This window comes from Dioscorea cayenensis, chromosome 19 (genome assembly GCF_009730915.1).
Source record: "Dioscorea cayenensis subsp. rotundata cultivar TDr96_F1 chromosome 19, TDr96_F1_v2_PseudoChromosome.rev07_lg8_w22 25.fasta, whole genome shotgun sequence".
Taxonomy (NCBI): Eukaryota; Viridiplantae; Streptophyta; class Magnoliopsida; order Dioscoreales; family Dioscoreaceae; genus Dioscorea; species Dioscorea cayenensis.
Window position 1 is genome coordinate 29,838,091 of NC_052489.1, and position 17,936 is coordinate 29,856,026.

The following is a 17,936-nucleotide window of genomic DNA, read 5'->3' on the forward strand; positions in this document are numbered from 1 at the left end:
AGAGTCTCTTGTCTCTTTCTTAAATCGAAGAAGAAGAAGAAGAAGAAGAAACATATGATTGTATTGATTTGCTGGTATGTGGCCATGTCCATGTAGTTAGCTGCAGAAATAAATTGAAAAATATGAGCTGTATAATATGTGGCTCATCACATGGATGAAGCTTATGAAAACTTCATTTTGGGTCCCAAACAGAACTTTGAATTATACATTCCATGTTTTTGTTGTCCCTGTGCCAAGTTTTGAAAAAATTTAGTACTCTTGTATTTTTTTGGTTCGTAATTTGGATTTCTATCTATTGCACAAAACAAAGTTCTTTCCCTTATTAATACAATGGACATAATTGTTTAAGCTCTCAATAGCACCTTGTTTGGTAGAATTTGGTGGTTTGTTGGTTTCATATATTGAACTGGTGTGTGTCAATTCTCTTACAATATTTGCAATGATTCATTTGTTATTTATTACACAACAACAAAACATACATATCTTTTGAATAAAGTACGCCAAAATTCATATAAAAATAATAATATCGAAACTTTCAAACAAAAGGCTAAATTAGAACTTCGCTTTCTACACAACTTCATCTACACACATATATATATACATATTGTACCTTCTAAAATAATATATATATATATATATATATATTGGCCCGCACAATCAACTATGCAATCTTCCCAATATAAACTAAATCAAAACTCTTTTTTTTTATGAATATCTTCCAAAAAAAAAATCTTAAATTTAACATTAAATGAAATACGGCAACAATACACACAGAGAGAGAGAAATACAGTAACATATACGAATAATAAATATAGACAAAACTATAAAGAAAAATACAGGTCCACAACACTCATTTATTACCAAGTCTTAAATTCCCTCATGTTCTCTCCACCACCCTCCTCCTCTTTCTCCTCTCCCAACTTTCAAACTCTCTTTTCCTACGATCACATCCATGAACATCATCTAAACACATGCAACCAAGCACTACCATCCCATGTCAACAGCCTCTTTCTCTACCCCACTCTCTCCAGCCACAGCCAACGCCACCGCCACAGCCGCCGGCGTTGGGCTTGGCTACGGTATAGCCATCGCCGTCGGCATCCTAGTCCTCGTCTCCACCATCATGCTCGCCTCTTACCTTTGTGTCCGAGTCAAGGGCCGGTCCACCAGGCACCACCACCATCACTCCAACAGTGGCAGCAGCAACACCACCACCACAACCACCACCACCGCTACAGCAGCACCCACAACACTCACCCTCGGCCTTGATCGGCCGACCATTGAGTCATTCCCCAAGTTCCTCTTCGGATCCCAAGTAAACCTCCAGCGCCCAATCACTGGGCCATGTCCGATATGCCTCTCAGAGTACAAGCCCGGAGACGCCATACGGTGTGTGCCGGAGTGTGACCATTGCTTCCATGCTGGATGCGTGGACGAGTGGCTTCAGGTGAGTGCCTCATGCCCGCTTTGCCGTAGCTCTCCGGTGCCATCGGCAGCGTCCACCCCACTGGCCACGCCGCTGTCGGAGCTCATACCGCTGGCGGTGCACTCCAGATGATGGTTTGGGGGTCTCTTGTCTCTGTCTTCATTATCTTGGTTGGCATTATTAGGTGGTCATGCGGTTGTTGCAGCATTGAATACATTTCTTATTGCTTCATAGTTTTGTTAAAGATCAAAGTCTCGACTCGTTTACATGTCTAACTCATGAATCTCATTAAATACAAAATTAAGTGCTCGCAGACCTACCAACTCATGGTTTCAAAGATGATGAAACGAAAAACACATATCTGCAGTAGAAAATATACATATTCCTTCCCTGTGCCTTCCATATATGCTGCTAAGCATATACACTTATTAACTTAGCTTTGTTTGTGGTGGCGGTGTTTATTAGTATTACATAAGTTATTATCATCGTAGCACATATTTGAACTGGATCAGTCTGACAGTACTGCTTCAAAACTTGAATTCTCAACCAAACAATAAATAGAACCAATCGGTACCGTCACTGTGCTTACTGAGCAAATTCCTGGAATAGATGGACGGAAAAGCTAAGTAAATGTGAAGCATATTGCAGTACATGTGCTGTCAATGCATTTGAGAGATTCAACTAAATATAAGCACCATACTACCTCAGTTTCATCAAATGACGACTTCATCACAAATTGGATGCAAGAATACTGAGTATCTGGTCCGGTAGGAGCAAGCACTCAATTAACGGCTTCCTATCTGCTAACTCTTGCTCGGAGCAGCATCCTCATGTGATGATGGCTGAATCGAGTTTTAAGAATGAAATTGCATCATTAAAAAATTGAAGTTTAAGTAAAGACTAAATGCTACACAAGTAATTTATCCATGGTGATGCAATTCACTTTGATAATGCTGTCACTGGCAAATGGGTCATCGAAGGGTTCATTAACAACAAAGCATGCTAACATTTATCTTTATAAGCATCCACGTGTAACAAAACAACCAACACTTTACATTCTAAAGATCCATATGCAACAGAACACACACCAACTTCTATCATTATAAGCATTCATATGAAACAAGGTGTGCCAACATTTTATCATTCTAAGGATCCCATTTTCTGTTGCTAGTAGAAGCAGTACCGTGAAAACCATCAAAACTGCTGATTTTGTACCCAAATACTATTGAAGCCTACCTATTAGCATCCCCAACATCATAAAAGATTATAAATGTTAGTGATATTAAACTTATGCTTAAATGGCAACAAACTATCCCACTTCATCAAGTGGGCGACTCTAAGGATGGAGGCATTTAAAACAGGATGGTTCGATGAGCAAAAACATGCTAGAAGGTGGAAACACCAAGTGACTATCTCGCGGTTATGACTACTGATTGACCAGAGATCAAAAAGTTGGCTAAAAACCATCAAAAGTGCTGATTTTGTACCCAAATACTATTGAAGCCTACCTATTAGCATCCCCAACATCATAAAAGATTATAAATGTTAGTGACATTAAACTTATGCTTAAATGGCAACAAACTATCCCACTTCATCAAGTTTTAAGAAGGAAATGATGAAGAAAATTTGAGTTGAAAAACAGACCTGCTATGGATCTTGAAGGACATGAACAATGGAGGATCTAACTGCATTACGGGGACGCTCAAAGTTCAGCTCTGGCAGAAAAACGTCACCCCAGTGATGAGTTCATTGAGTTCAACATGTTGGCTTATCATGAAGTCAAGGTCCACAAGGTAAAATGAACTAAGATGCTCTGCTGTGAACTTCAAAGATTTAAACAACTCGAAATGTGCCTAGACCCAAGATGCCAGCTGGATAAGTTGCCAACCTCTAACACATCTGTCCCAAAGAGAAGATTGTCACCTCAAAGTTCATGGGACGAACATCTTTCATTTAAGAAATATTAAGAGAACTGGAAGGACTACGTGACAAGATGCATGAGAAAATTTACAAAGAGCTATCCACCATGTCATTTCACACACACACACACACACACACGCATGCCCCTCAATATTCAATTATGAGAATACACTAAAAACCAATTTCCTTTCATTTATAAGAGCTCTGTATATCAAGGACTTCTACACATTACTTACTCCGGCAAAAATTAGCATGGGACAAATAGGACATGCAAACTGGGTCAAGTGCAGATTCTCGAGACTATAACTCAGAATTTAACATATTTTGTTTAAATCAGATTTCAGTGATACTGATACTAACAAGGGATAGCTCAATGGCATGTAAAACAGCATAAACAGTTGAATAGGTTGTTTTCGAACAAAATACCCCAATCTTACCATTTGTTTCTTTCTGGGCCCTTCAGTCAACAAGTTGTACCTTAAAACAAGTGGTTGCCATACAGGGAACATCCCAGCCTAAAAAGACAAAAATGAAAGTGGTCAATGAATTAAAATCAAAAAGACAAAATTCAACAAGGTTTATTGCATAAATCAAACCTATAAAACCTCATCCTGCAAAATATGCAATAATTATACACTTCAAACCCAAGATCGTTGAATATACCCTACGCATGCAAAATAAATGCTGTCATCAACATTGGAATGCAGAGGCGTATATGTAATAATCTTGTCTAGGGGGTTAACAAGTAATTATGAATTTTGTAGAGATATATATCAACTAGCATATTTTGGATGGCATAAATATATGAAATCCAATCAGACAAACACCATACAGCCTAAATACATAAAACTCAGTTGAAGATTTATAATCCTTCCCCATTTATTCCTACAAATAGCTATATTGAACCAATTCCAGCTCTTCTAAACCAAAATAGTTAAGAAAAATCAGAGTTCACTGACCTTTTAAATATCTCATACCTCCATCATAAAGGAAGGGCCATTTCATTAACATTCAACTAGCGTTGACAATTGTCCCAACTAACAAGCCTCCTACAGTCTAAAGACTCACCCCTCCCACTTTTCTCGCGCAAACAAGGGTATTTTTGAAAAAAAAGTAAACAAGAATAACTACAACAAGATCTAATTGCCAATTTTTTACTAATCATTTATCCAGCAAGCTAAGCATGCATATGAAACCCTCGAAATCCCCATGACATCTACAATACAGCAATCATGAAATTGGATCCAGGCCTTCAACCCATTCCAGACATGCAGTGCTAATGGTACCTTCAACCCAATCCATTAGTAATTGTATCTATATTTGATTCTTGACAGGTTAGGAACAAACCTTAACCCCTAAAAACATCATGCGTTTGTTTATCTAGAAAAAGATTCTAGAATTTAGGAGGTAGGCCAATCAACTCTCATAGATATTTATGACACTTAATGGTAGTAACATCATACCCTCAGCATTTTCTGCATATCCTGTTAAGTAGAGTTTCCACCGCACCCCCACACCCCCTCTCCCTTCCTCTCACACAAGGCCATGAGGGTCATTGTCAATTTCCAACCTTAAATCTGCACACTTTCCACCACTACACAGCATCAACGATGAGTATTTTCCAATAATAAAGCAATTCCTAATGTCAAGACTTGCTTGATCCAGACTATGGTTTGCTTCCTTAACCTTGTCATACCACAGTTCATATTCCACCCAAGTGCTTTCACTCTGATCGTATATATGTTGGCCATTTGCTGGATTTTCCTTGTATATAAAACAACTACATCACTCTTTGGTGATTTCATCACCACATGAAAGAAACAAATAAATCATACAATCATTTAGCCAATTGTACATTATGATCCTAATGTATCATACCTCTTGACCAGCATACTTTCAATGTACATCTTGCAAAAATGCAGCCAAAACTGGCACAAAAATTGCCAACAGGTCATAATTGCTAGATGTTTGAGTTCTACCACTCCGAGATTGTGTTTAAGCTCTGCCTTCATCGCCGCCTTATCCAGTTCGAGAACAGATAGCTTCAAATCAGCAACATCGGAGCACATATTATCATCCACACGAAACCCTTTATATAATAAGTTCTCCAATCTCCTCAGACCAGTGAACTTTCCAATACAATACTCGTAACTATTACAGGGTGAGACTGAATTCACAAGTTTCAACACAAAACAATGGGTCACGTGAAAGCCATATCAATTAACAACTCCATGATAAAAAGGACACACAAAACTGAGCATAGCTTCATTGTTAAAAATATTTGGACCTTATGCAGCTGAAAACTCAGGAAAAAAAAAAAACCACCAACAAATCAAAAGGGCAATCTATCTTCAAATAAGTAATAAGTGGCTGATACAGATTTTGCCTGAGGTAATATAGATGTGCAACTATGAATAACTAATATAGGAAATGCCATTCTGAAAAGATACATCAGAAGGCAGGGAAAACCAACAAATTTCAGATATAGACTTCAGGTAAAAGGAAAAAAATAACTTGCCTCCAAAAGTACCATCCATAAGTAGTCAATCCATCTCCATGTGATCTGCAAGACAACTCCAAGATGGTCTCTAGCCAAAAATGACAGATTTTCTTTGATGGAGGCGATGATATTCTTTTGATAACTAAGCTCAGACACATTTAAACATCCTAATAAATAGAAACCTAGAGCCTAAGCATAAAAATATAACAGAAACATGATAGGAATATTGATAAAGAATGCCTATAGGAAACTATGGCCTTCCTTCTGGGTTCCGACCTAGATATCAATTGTCGGACAACCATAGTAAGGAATTGCAGAATCATCTAACCTTACTCTAAGTCAATTCAATACAATCATCCACGTTTATGATCAACCCAGCTTGTTAAACAGTTGAAAAATTGACTTGCTGACAAGGCTTCAAATGTCAAAATTCAGCCTATATCAGAAACAGATAACCTTTGAACCGCAAAATTCAAGATGTAAACAATGCGAACAGGAACATAAAATCTGAATATGTTATCCCCATCAGTTACCTCAACTGATATCCTCCTGAAGCCACTCTGCAATTTACAGCGGATTTGCCACAACAAACACTCATCTCAAGCACTATACCTCTCAGCTAAATTTTCAAGAGCATTACCATGGTGATACCAAATGCTTGCTAAGCTATACAAATACAGGTGGCATTAAACCACCAGAATTTTCACTCTCACAACCGCCATCAGCCCACCAATAGCCTTGCATACACATCACCATAGATGTTGAGCAATACTTGCACCAAAAATCCTTTCCTCCTGTTATGAAGTCTAAATAATAGCGATAATTTATAAATGAAAGCCACGTAAAAAATCAGTTGGAAAGAACTAGATAAAGTATTTTCAAGCTTTCCAATGATTGATACTTAGTAACCAATGGATGATTACGAACATTTCAAAGTAGGCAATTCCATTATTCTGAACAGCATGATGCACATGCAATATCAAAGTTCAGATAAACCATTCGTAATAGTTCGATAGAATCTCATGTACCATTTGTTCACCATACAAGATCAAAGTGAAGATAAACTATTCACAACAGTGCTATAGAATCTAACATACCAATTGTTTGCTGCACTAATAACCTAACTAGATGATACACTGACAACTTACGGATCAAGTAAACAATGAATGTCAAGAGCACCTTCTACCATAGAATTATAATTGCAACAGCATCCATCAATTAATGCTTTATTTTATCAGTTCACAAGTATCTACCGATACAATTGCATCCTAACTCTAACACAGGTAGCCTTATAAGTTCTAGCAGCTTCTCAAATCATTCCAAATTGGGAATGTACATGAATCAACCATTCCAAGAGTTGATCCTTCTAGAACACTACAAAGATAAATCAACCATCTCAAGATCCAAATTGTTACTGTAAGGCAATTAAGAAATACTCACAACCAAATTACTACAATCAACACCCTAGTAAGGCATCTGAAACTTTGGTGCCAAATCTACCATTAAAAAGCCACAAATTCTAATTTAGAGTGGCAACTGCTGAAAGTGATAGAAAGTTTCTCCTACGCGAACCAAATATAAGCCACTCATTTATGGAACATAATCTAAGGGACCGCAAAATTGATAGTAATCAAGGTAAATAAACAGTAAACGAACTTTTTAACAAATACAAAAGACAAGCTCAGAAAAGGCAGAACCACCTCCAGTCACCAAAATATGTTGATAGCATCATTCTTTGCATAGAATCATAATGGAAGAAATAAAACATGTTAGTTTATAACTTATAAGAATCCAGAACTCATTATGGAGAATACCAAACAAGCATTCACCAACTAACCATAAAATATTGAAAACCACAAGAAAGTACCAAATATTCTATTTGTACTAAAAAAAGCATTTAGCTGGAGAGATCTAATGGCGAGGTGGTGGACGAGACTTATCAAAGCCTCCCCATGGTCCAGACCCAGCACCATATGAAGGACCCTGCTCAGCAACACCCTAGTAAGGCAAATGTACAATATGTTCATAGGTCAAAAGTCAAGTGATTATAACTTAACCAGTATGAGTTATGAGAATGCCAAAACACTTTAAAGTAACCATACCGAGTGAGGGTTGTAAGCGCTCCCAAAAGATAGAGGATAAGCGCCCTCGGGATTAACATGATTCATTCCGTAAGCGCGACCTTTAACCAACAGTAGATAATATCAAAGTCCACACTGGTATCCAAATCAAGTAACCAGTAGCTTTATAATCACATGAAGACTAACATCAGCAACCAAAGGAATCTAAAAGATCAGAATAGTGTTAAAAGAAACAAATTTCAAATACAAATGCAGTTAAAGGGATGCATAGCGGCAAAAAATAAATTCACCAGAAACAGCCACGTTCATCATACAAGCACATTCATAAAGAAACTCAGTGGTCTCTTAGTTGAATACTAAAATGGAAGCCTCAAAAAATAGTTCCTCATAGTACCAAAGAAGCTATAGCATACTGCTTCTATATGTGAAAAAGAACCATAAATGATGAAATTAGTCATCATAAGCACACGATATGGCATTTGGACTGGAAAGTAAAAAATCACTCTAAGCAGGCATAGAAACACTAAGGCAACAATGATGGTAGCATTGATAACTAGCTCCCAGGGGTTCTGCTCTGACAGAACTTACCACCTCCCATAGGTCTCCTTTCAGCATTTCCCATATTAGTTCGCAGCATTTCAATTTCTCGCGCCATTGAAACCATGTTTTTTTCCATTGTTTGTCTGTGTTCCATAAGCTCCACATTTCTTGTCTTCTCATACTCAAATGCCCTCCTGCCAAATAAAAGAACCATGCTGAAGTGATTGTTCTTTGAAACAAATCAGACAAATGAACAGGCCGCATCACGCCGTAGATTCAATAAGAATAACCTGATATGCATAAGCTCTTGTTGGAGGCCCTCAATCTCTGACCTCAGGTGAGGAATTTGCTGGTTATCAGACCGCACAACAGCCAATTCCTTTGTAAGAGTATTAACTTGCCCAGTGAGGTCTTGTCTTAGGACATTTAGCTTTTGAACTTCTTTGCGGAGCTGTATTGCCTCATTTCTTAAAGGTTCGCTTGCTCTAACATCAGCTTCCAACTTCAATACCTTCTCAAGCAGCTCCCTGCACTGTGCCTCTTTTTCTGCCTTCAAATCTGCAATAACAATGTTCATATGATGGAGTTCCTCCTTCAGAACACCCACCTCCCGCTGCATTCCAGCACGGTCATCAGCCAGCCTGTGGTTATCCGCCAAAAGTCTCTGGATTTCGATGTGCTGCAATTCAAGCTCTTCCTCAAGCAACACAGGGTGGGGTGGACGAGGAGCAGGACCACGGATAAATGGCACTTCTTGGGCATTAGGATGACCACGGCGACTGTTCATAACATGGCGAGGTCCGTGACCTCTTCCAGCCATCCTGTGTTATGCTGAAAAACCAGCAAGAAAGGTTGTGTATCATCAGTCTCCCTAACTTTAACCCAAATCCCAAAAGAAGATTAAAAGTACCGGTCAGAGAACACAAAGACAATTTATTCAGGAACATCATAATTCATACATAATACTCTAATTACAAGTGTGGAACCAGCAGAAGATACGCAATGATTAAGCACTTAATCTATTCTATATGCTTTAAAAGCAAAGCAACAAAATAACTAATGACTAACTGAATCTGATGTAAAACTTTGTGTTTTCAATGTGACAAAAAATCACATGGCGCGGTTTTTTTTGTTTCCATGCTAAAAAAATATACCACAAAAACATTATGTTATTTAAGAAAGGCTACCCGCTTATTTCCTCCACTCTATAAGCACCTCCAAAAGAACCACCAAACCAGACAGAGTCCGTTAAGCTACAAAACGGAAGCCAGTTGATGGGATCAAAACAGACAAGGTTTCCCTCTATGCCAACTATGAGTTAAATACCTGACTTCATTCATCCCGTATCTAGAATTTTCTAAAATCCAAAAATGGTTTCACTTGAGGATTCAAGGTAGAAATTGAACATCTTTTTTCTATCTGAGAAAGGCTACCAGCTTATAGCTATATCTCAACTTCAATAAACACCTCAGCAGAGAAATGCAAAACAAGATAGATCACAACAAATGACACAGGAAATACACCAACAAGGTTTCCCTTTTTCCAAACTATGAGTTCTATATAACTGAGTTCATCACATATCTAACATTTCCAAGCATCAACTTCACCCATGCCTTCACCAAATCCAAAAGCATCCTTATCTTAGGCTACAAGAAAGATATCAGATCATAAACTTCTAGCCAAACCCTAAAACCATCATATCTTGGAAGAAAAGTATCAGACTAAACCAAATTTCACAATTAGAACCTAAATCAAAGACAAAACACCAGAAAACCATAACAATCCAAAATTGCTAACATCAAAGAAATTAAATAAGAAAAAACCAGCAACTCAGCAACTCAAACAAGATAAACAAACCAGTACCAAACCATCACAACAGATATTCAACAAAAGTACTTTTAAGCTAAATTTAAAGTAAAACAATCAATTATTCCATCAAGAAACGACGAAAACAAGCGATCACATCATCGATGAACGCAACCCTTTGTGTGAATCTTTGCCGTGGCTTCGAACTTACCGAATAAAGATCAAAGTAAACCAAATCAAAGACAAATAAGAGAGAGAGGAAAAAGAAAAAGGATGCTGAGGGTTTTACAGATCAGAAGAAGAGCAAGAACAACCTGGGAAGATCGTGAGGGTTTCTTGGTTCCTCAAAAGCGAAAAACCAAAGTTTTAGGTTATGATCCTTTTTGTTTGTGCTGTTCCTCTTGAATATATCTCTTGAAACCAGGTGCCATCGTGTTCGATCTTATCCCGAGACGAAATGGACGGTGGATTAGAGGTTGATTCACTTCAATGGACAAGATGCGCTGGGATTATATGTGGAAAGTGAAGTTGGATTTTTATTTTTTATTTTATTATTATTTGTTTTAAGGAAAGAGAGTTTTCCATGTGGCAAGAATGTTAGAAAAATTAAAAAAAAAATGAATTTGTTATTTTTTGGTTAAAAAATTAATATACATATATATATTGAGAGAAGCCAAAAAAACGTGTTTTTTATTTTTTAGAATGATTCGGCATGCGCACAGTGAGCCGATAATGATTTGTCCATGCCTCTCACCTGACCAATACAAGAATTGAGTTGCAAATCTACACCCTCAGTCAAAGACTCCGGGAACCATTGGGTCTAATGTATTTCAAACTTAAACAAAGAAAATTTAACAAATCAAATTTTTGGCAGGACAAATGCTGTTTGACTAAAGATCCTTTGGCATATAAAACATGGATCGATATGTTCTTTCATTAAAAGAGAAAGATGAAGGGGAAAATAAGTTACTAGTACAGAAAAGAGTCTTTCAGTCAAAAATTTTGCCATCAATTTGAGGTGACAAACAAAACAAAGATGAATTTAGCGCCGTTTGGAGGAAGGAAGCAGGCAGTCATACATTCCACCCAAACGAGAAGTTACAGCGAGTTTGTACTCTGTTTTCAATTCTGGCTTGGCTAGATCAACAATATCTTGTCTCAAACTGCAAGACAACGCAATCATCAGTTTGCCCTGCCGTGTTTGATTCCCAGTTTTGAAAAATGATCATTTGAGTTAACAACAAACCTTAACCATTCACCGGTTTCTTTCGCGTGTCTCTCTACCGCTTTGAACAATCGATCCAAGCTATACAGCAGCAATCCGAACATGCATTTCGATTCTTCCACCTGTAAAAGGAAAAGGCAGGGTGATTGATTGTGCGAGGATTGCTCTTTCTGTAAATGATCTCGGAGTCATTACCTGAATGATTTATGGTATGTTTACAATAATATCACAGGAACAACAGAAGTCAATATTACAAACAACAATGATTTGAGTTTTGATAGTTGTATAGAGTTTAAAAGACTGCCTAGAATCATTGTTTTGATTAGATCTGCATAAGCTATGACTGCCTAGGGTCAAACTAAACTTGGCCCTGGGGATGCATTGGGACATGGAAATCTAGCTTTTATAACCACATGAAAGCCAATTTAATGGTAAAAAAGGTATATGTTACTGTCAAAAGGAGCACAGATGCAATTGGATGCAACCCTGTATTCATGTGTCTCAAACTTCAAATCTTATATAGCCATGCTTTGTCAATAATATTCCTAACATTTGGTGAATTAAGAATCAACATTTTGTTAGTAAGAAATGCATACCCTATCACAAATTAATTGGAAAATAACATCCATACCAATCCTTGATCAATACAGGTCTGGAATTGCATAATCCTTTTCTCGACTTCAACAACAAGAAGTCTCCTTTGAAGACGAGCAATCCTTCCTTTACCTTCTGCGCCTTTGTCCTGTTTATCAGAAATAACATGTGATTGAATGACACCTTACATTAAAAAGATTTAATGCAAACCACAGCTCAACATGACGTATAGGAACAAAATTAGCATAGTCCAAATTTAAGAAAATGCTCATTGGCCATCACCTGCAGAATCCATGTTCTTACTAGCATGAGCAGAAGAAGGGAAAGAAAAAAGGCAGGCAGAGCAGCCAGAATAGCAAAATTTATTTCATTTGCCCTGAGAATCTGATTCAGTTCAAGCATTGCCCTGCACAACAGCACAATCACATTAGATAGCTCCAGCACCAGGAAAAAATGACACAGTTTTTTTCAAAATAAATCCTCATGTGGTAGGAATTATCTGACTCACGTCTCCAGGTCGAGTTTTAGCTTTTGAATCTGCAAAAAGCAAAAGGACCATAAGCAAAAAGAACACAAAATAATTTGAAGTATGTGTAACAAACGACACCTGAATAAGCATGGCACGAGCAAGCTCCCCACTGAGAAGATTTTGAAGCGGATGCATCACCTCCTTCTCATATCTGCATTGCGTGTGTTACATTACCAAGAGTGCATAAACCAAAAATGCATTAGGGATCAAAAAATCAATGATTAACCAATAATTAGTAACAGATGATCATGTATCAAGTAGAGTAATGAATTGCATGCGGAAGAACTGAGAAATATATCCAATATCATTATTAGTTTAATGCCGGTGTGTAGAGCATCCACTTGTCCACATGGATAATAAACATACAACATCTTCACAATGGAAAAAATGGATTTTACCTGGACATCACAATTTCTAGGAGTTCCTGGTCTGCTATGTTCTCTGGTAGCTTTTGACCTTTTGTTTGCTCACCAAAGGCCAACAGCATCCTGCAATTAGCTTTATTGAATTCCAAACTGAGAAAATCTAAAATCAATTAAAATTAAATTTGAATTGCAGAAAACTTCATTAAATATAGCACTTTTAACTCCAAGGTAACAGTAAAATCAATAATTATTTGTAAATAGGGCAACTACATCGATTTCCACACGGCTGCTATATATGGTCTTAAAATTTATGGAGTTTGGGCAGTCAAAAAAACCATGCCTTTTCAACTTATCATCCATTTTTTTTTCTCTCTTTATGAGAAGTGATAAATTAAGTGCCCTATGGAATGTGACAATCCCCATCCAAAGTAATTGAGGTGGTTGGTTTTCCATGGTTTATATTGACACGCACTCAATAACAATATGGAAACTCAGGCACTCTTATATCTCCCACTGCCTTAAAGTTAAGCAAATTTTGGATCATTTTTTCTTTTCAGGCTGATCCAATTGGACCTAGTGTATGTTGCATCAGAATCAAGACAGGATTTGGGGTATGAAGTCAATTAAGCAATGGCTCATACTCCAGTGAGCAACAGGACAATCCAGCAGCACCACCCATGCAGTCTACCAGCTGAGAAGCATATCATCCAAGAAATTGTACTGCAGACACAGAGCCCCTATCACATTTGATGCAACTAGAAAGCAGATTCTCCCTCTCTTTCCTTGAAATTGGTGGTAATAACTTAATGTCAAGGTAAATCATTAGAAAGCAATCACAATTGTACATTTTCTTTTCAGTATATATTTAAAGGCTATTTAGATAAACAAATGGCATATTACAGTCTGCATAAATTATCATCATAGAAACCAGACTAACTAAAGGTAAATTAGGAAATAAAAATTCAAGAGGTTTGTCTGTCTGTTAGTTTTCTTCCCCTTATGCTGTATTTAACCATAAAGGTGCAAATTTGGGTCATAAATATCCACATTTAAGCAATGACAGGGAGGGACCAAGGAAGTGTGATGACCATAACAAGGTATTTTAAAAATAAAAATAAGAATAAATCAAATGGGATAAAAAGAGGTTAACCTGTGGAGAGAATTTGCAGTCAACTGCACCTCTTCAACTTCCATGACACCCTTGTGCCTCCTTCTAAAAGTCTCAAATAGCTCATCTCTGATTGCTAGGAGCTTGAAATTGACAGATTTAAGTTATGTAAACATAGATTATTTTACCATCAGTTCTATCTGTGAAATCAGTATTTAAAAATTATTTAGAATGGTAAGGAACTTCCGCGCAAAAAAAAACAAGCAATAAAACTTGATCATGAACTCTCAACAAACATTCATCAATAACAATGTCAATGTGCAGAAAGATAGGATACATGAGAAAGAGAACTAAAATTTTCATATATAACACATCAAGTTCTAGTAAAAAGAAAGCTGCTGATTAATGAGATTATGAGATTTGCAAAATCTAGGAACTATGTTTAATTCCTGAAACACATATGCAAGCATGACATTTCTCTAACAATATTCAGTCTTATCAAAGGCAGCTCCATCATAAAAAATTGAAAAAATAAAAGCACCTAGAAACATGAAAGTATCCTGTTCCACACTAATAACAATGGTAGGTAATGAGTAATCGAGATTGTTAAGAAAAATATATTTTAAAAAAGCAGCAAAATCTAACAGAAGTAGAACTCTTACTGGTTGCTCCACATGGTCATTCCAAAATCCAGCTGTTGATTCCTTTGTCTCACGGATCCAATTGTCAATATCAGAACTTCCCATCAAACTACTATGGCGTAAGAGCCATGCTGAACATATAGACAAGCCAACAGCTCCACATGTATACCGTAACCAGTATAAAGTCAGTTTCCCCGGCTTCTGACTGTGAGAGAGCTAATAATCACAGAAAACAATATTCCTCAATAATTGAATTTTGAAAGATTGCAGCAAAATCAAATGATAAAAGAAGGTCATGTCACAAAATACATAAGAACTCCATGCTATAATGCATGAAAATGAATTGATTCAGCACCCTTATCTTATTGCAAACTGCAGCCTGTGAAGGCCAGCTGAAAGACGAGTTGTGGCTTAATGGATTCTTCAAATTTACTAATAAACTATAACAATAGAGATATGCAGCTAGAATAGCATGAAATCTGAATCTTGCACATTTACATTAAGTACTATAACATTCAAGCAGATGTGCTGTCTGTGGTGTTGTAGTCATAAACTACAGCTTAAGAGTTTTATGATGTCCAAATCCATGCACAATCAATTATTTCTCACCACTAGGTTAACATGAAATATGCAATTTAGCATTTTATGAATTTGAACCTTATTTGAACTCTGATTAAAGTATCTTGTATTCTTGCATTTGCAAGTGCAAGTAACTATAGTTGATTCATGCCTTAACTTCAACTTGCTACATAAAGTGACCTGAAAATCATCACTGCTTGCAAGAACTTGTCATGGATAACTTGTAAGCAGCAACTGCTTTTGTGTTTATCTCCACCCTAGTCAGTAGTTCAGTAAATGTCACAATACAGATCACACATACATAATTGTCATACAACATAACATATTGCCTAGCAAAATGCAATAAAACTAACAGAAAGTGTCACAAAGATACATAGGAGAAGCTCAGAAGCCCACTTACCACAAAAGAAAGATATGCATCTAATTTTTGAAGATTTTGATAGATCATGTTTGTAGCATCCCTTATCTCAGTATCAGTCCACTGTGAAAATTCTTCATCTACATCCGGTAATTTTTCGAAAACAACTGCACATGATTTATCTCCATCCTTAGAGAAGGAACTATCACTCTGGAGCACCAAATAAAGTATTCAAAAGTTATAGTTATGGTTAATGTAAAATATAAATATTATTTTACTTCTCTGAAATATTGCAATGGTTACCAAGAAAAATTAGATGAAACATCTTAAACTCTGCAGAGAGTCATGGCACACAACCTTGTAAATTTCTGGTGGATGGCTAATTGAAGCTTCTAATTTTGAAAACAGTCGGTTGATGGCAATCAATAGTGAGGGTAATGACTTCTCTGAATTCTCAGCCAGCACATCCTTATATTTGTTAACCTCCAAATAAACCTACAAAAACCAGCAACATGACGGTGAATGTAGTATAGAAGATTTAAGAGATAATTAGGAAATTCACTAAAATTCAGACTTTAACAAAAAAAAGATGCTAGAATCCCAGTAAAAGAAATGTTAACAAAAAGATGCTTCTGATCCATAAACAGTAACAATAAATCTAGTAAACCTTCAAATAAAGGTGACATGCATATTTAGGTAACCATGCAGTAATAGAAGCCTTGCAAGACAAAATAAAATAGCATTTATGCAACATGAATTACAAGTACATAGGATCGCACATACCTCTGCAAGAAAATTAGCTAGACAACATTGTAAACTAGTCAATATAGATATTCTTTGCGATATAGTCTCTGCCGCCGAATGATACACATGTGGGATTGGAGAGCCACTTGTTCTCAAGGTGCTCAACATCTTGCATGTCTCATTAACCAAGGCCTTGGGACCTCTTCTAAAAATCATGAAGCAAACTTTCTGCGTCTTTGTTCCCTGCAAAAGCAGAACCAATTCAAACACTTCTGGAACACATTCCACATGAACCACACATAATTGGCATGACATCAAGTAATCATAGCAAACATCATAAGTCACAGAAACCTCTGCAAGAGACTGCCAGAACAGCAAACTCTTGTGAATAACATGCAAACTCGATAAGCTGTGTTCCATGATATCTTCCAATACAATAAAAGCTTTCGACTCTTCAGATGCAATCCTGTAAAAAATGTACAACAAAACAAACTTTGAAAGCGTTCCAAATAGGAAAGCACAACAGGCTCAAATCAAAACTTGTTACAGTACTAATGACAACTCAAACAATATACAACTCAGGAAAATGAAAGCACATTTATTGACGTGCCAGGGCGTAGAATCATATATTAAACTCCAGACACAATATATGTAGTCTGCTATGAAACAATATGCGAGAAATACCAAGAAGATAACATAGTATAAACATTACATCTGATTTCATATATCTAGTGACAAGCTTCGATCATTTCATTCAATTCGAGACATGGCGAATGAATTTTGAGATTTAATGGTTACTGACAAACAGTTATAAGAAATCTTCAGAACGTATTACAATCAAATAATACTTCAACAAAAATGCAACAGTTGAATCATCAACAAATTCGAGAACAATGAGCGCGCGGAGAGCCAAGGAACGAAGAATCGCTTACAAATGAGATCGAACAGCGTTGGCATGTAGAGGAAGGGGAAGACCGGATCTCAGCGGGCGAGATCGTGAGGACTGGGAGCGGGGATAAAGATTGGAGATCTTCGCGAGAAAGCTGGAGTCGGGGGATGGGAAGAAGCCGAGGAGAGACCTCCAGATGCGATTGGAGTAGGAGTGGATTAGGGCTTTAGCGCCGGTGGGCTCCTCGCTGGGGATCTCCGGCGGTGACGACGCCATTGACGATGCTTCTCCTCTCCGACTGGCGGCCTCAAACGCGGGGGCCACTTCTTTCTCTCTATTTCTCTTTTTCTTGTTGGTGTTCTTGCTAATTAGCCCTGTAAACTTTTGAAATTTGCTTGAATCGCTAATTTTTCAAAAACATCCTCGTGATTTTTTTTAAATAAAATAAACTACTTCAATTAAAAACATAACAACAAATCTCTATAAACAACAAAATAAAAGAAAAACCAATCATCCACTAGAAACTAGGAGTGGAATAGATAAAAGTAAAACTAAGTGGAAATAGAAAAATAATAAAATAACTAACAGGCCTTTCCCAAAACTTAACAATTGTTTTTTTTTAATAAAATTG

General features: G+C 37.0%; 3 protein-coding genes across 8 annotated transcripts; 1 reads left to right on the forward strand and 2 right to left on the reverse strand.

The window, feature by feature from the left end:
* The first annotated feature begins 733 nt into the window (after positions 1-733).
* Positions 734-1,657, forward strand: LOC120249888 (putative RING-H2 finger protein ATL69). Its single transcript, XM_039258586.1, has one exon. The coding sequence runs from the start codon at positions 995-997 to the stop codon at positions 1,556-1,558; it is 564 nt and encodes a 187-aa protein (XP_039114520.1). The 5' UTR covers positions 734-994; the 3' UTR covers positions 1,559-1,657.
* A 108-nt stretch (positions 1,658-1,765) lies between these two features.
* Positions 1,766-10,725, reverse strand: LOC120249887 (protein FLX-like 3). Of its 6 annotated transcripts, XM_039258584.1 has the most exons (10): positions 10,588-10,725; positions 8,758-9,298; positions 8,516-8,661; positions 7,949-8,028; positions 7,714-7,844; positions 3,943-4,010; positions 3,784-3,861; positions 3,071-3,325; positions 2,130-2,268; positions 1,766-2,026 (listed from the first exon to the last, which is right to left on the reverse strand). In XM_039258584.1, the coding sequence occupies exons 2-5, from the start codon at positions 9,285-9,287 to the stop codon at positions 7,758-7,760; spliced, it is 843 nt and encodes a 280-aa protein (XP_039114518.1). In that variant the 5' UTR covers positions 9,288-9,298; positions 10,588-10,725; the 3' UTR covers positions 1,766-2,026; positions 2,130-2,268; positions 3,071-3,325; positions 3,784-3,861; positions 3,943-4,010; positions 7,714-7,757. The 6 variants fall into 6 exon arrangements, with proteins under 6 accessions (XP_039114518.1, XP_039114517.1, XP_039114516.1 ...); XM_039258583.1 differs by lacking the exon at positions 3,943-4,010; XM_039258582.1 differs by having other exon boundaries at positions 3,784-4,010.
* A 498-nt stretch (positions 10,726-11,223) lies between these two features.
* LOC120250185 (protein DGS1, mitochondrial) lies at positions 11,224-17,628 on the reverse strand. The gene is made up of 14 exons (XM_039258978.1): positions 17,349-17,628; positions 16,768-16,882; positions 16,456-16,659; positions 16,030-16,167; positions 15,715-15,882; positions 14,757-14,951; positions 14,137-14,237; positions 13,020-13,109; positions 12,700-12,772; positions 12,601-12,629; positions 12,375-12,498; positions 12,130-12,240; positions 11,520-11,620; positions 11,224-11,436 (listed from the first exon to the last, which is right to left on the reverse strand). The coding sequence occupies exons 1-14, from the start codon at positions 17,579-17,581 to the stop codon at positions 11,316-11,318; spliced, it is 1,803 nt and encodes a 600-aa protein (XP_039114912.1). The 5' UTR covers positions 17,582-17,628; the 3' UTR covers positions 11,224-11,315.
* Between the last annotated feature and the right edge of the window lie 308 nt (positions 17,629-17,936).

Coding starts and splice junctions, on each gene's coding strand:
- LOC120249887 (XM_039258585.1), bottom strand. CDS start 9,287: ATGGCTGGAAGAGGTCACGGACCTCGCCATGTTATGAACAGTCGCCGT. Junction 8,662..8,757: donor CAAGAGCTTATGCATATCAG/GTTATTCTTATT, acceptor TTTATTTGGCAG/GAGGGCATTTGAGTATGAGA. Junction 3,862..7,948: donor GCGCTTACAACCCTCACTCG/GTATGGTTACTT, acceptor TTGTCTTTTTAG/GCTGGGATGTTCCCTGTATG.
- LOC120250185 (XM_039258978.1), bottom strand. CDS start 17,581: ATGGCGTCGTCACCGCCGGAGATCCCCAGCGAGGAGCCCACCGGCGCT. Junction 11,621..12,129: donor CCTGTATTGATCAAGGATTG/GTATGGATGTTA, acceptor TTCCTTTTACAG/GTGGAAGAATCGAAATGCAT. Junction 11,437..11,519: donor GAAACCGGTGAATGGTTAAG/GTTTGTTGTTAA, acceptor GTTGTCTTGCAG/TTTGAGACAAGATATTGTTG.
- LOC120249888 (XM_039258586.1), top strand. CDS start 995: ATGTCAACAGCCTCTTTCTCTACCCCACTCTCTCCAGCCACAGCCAAC.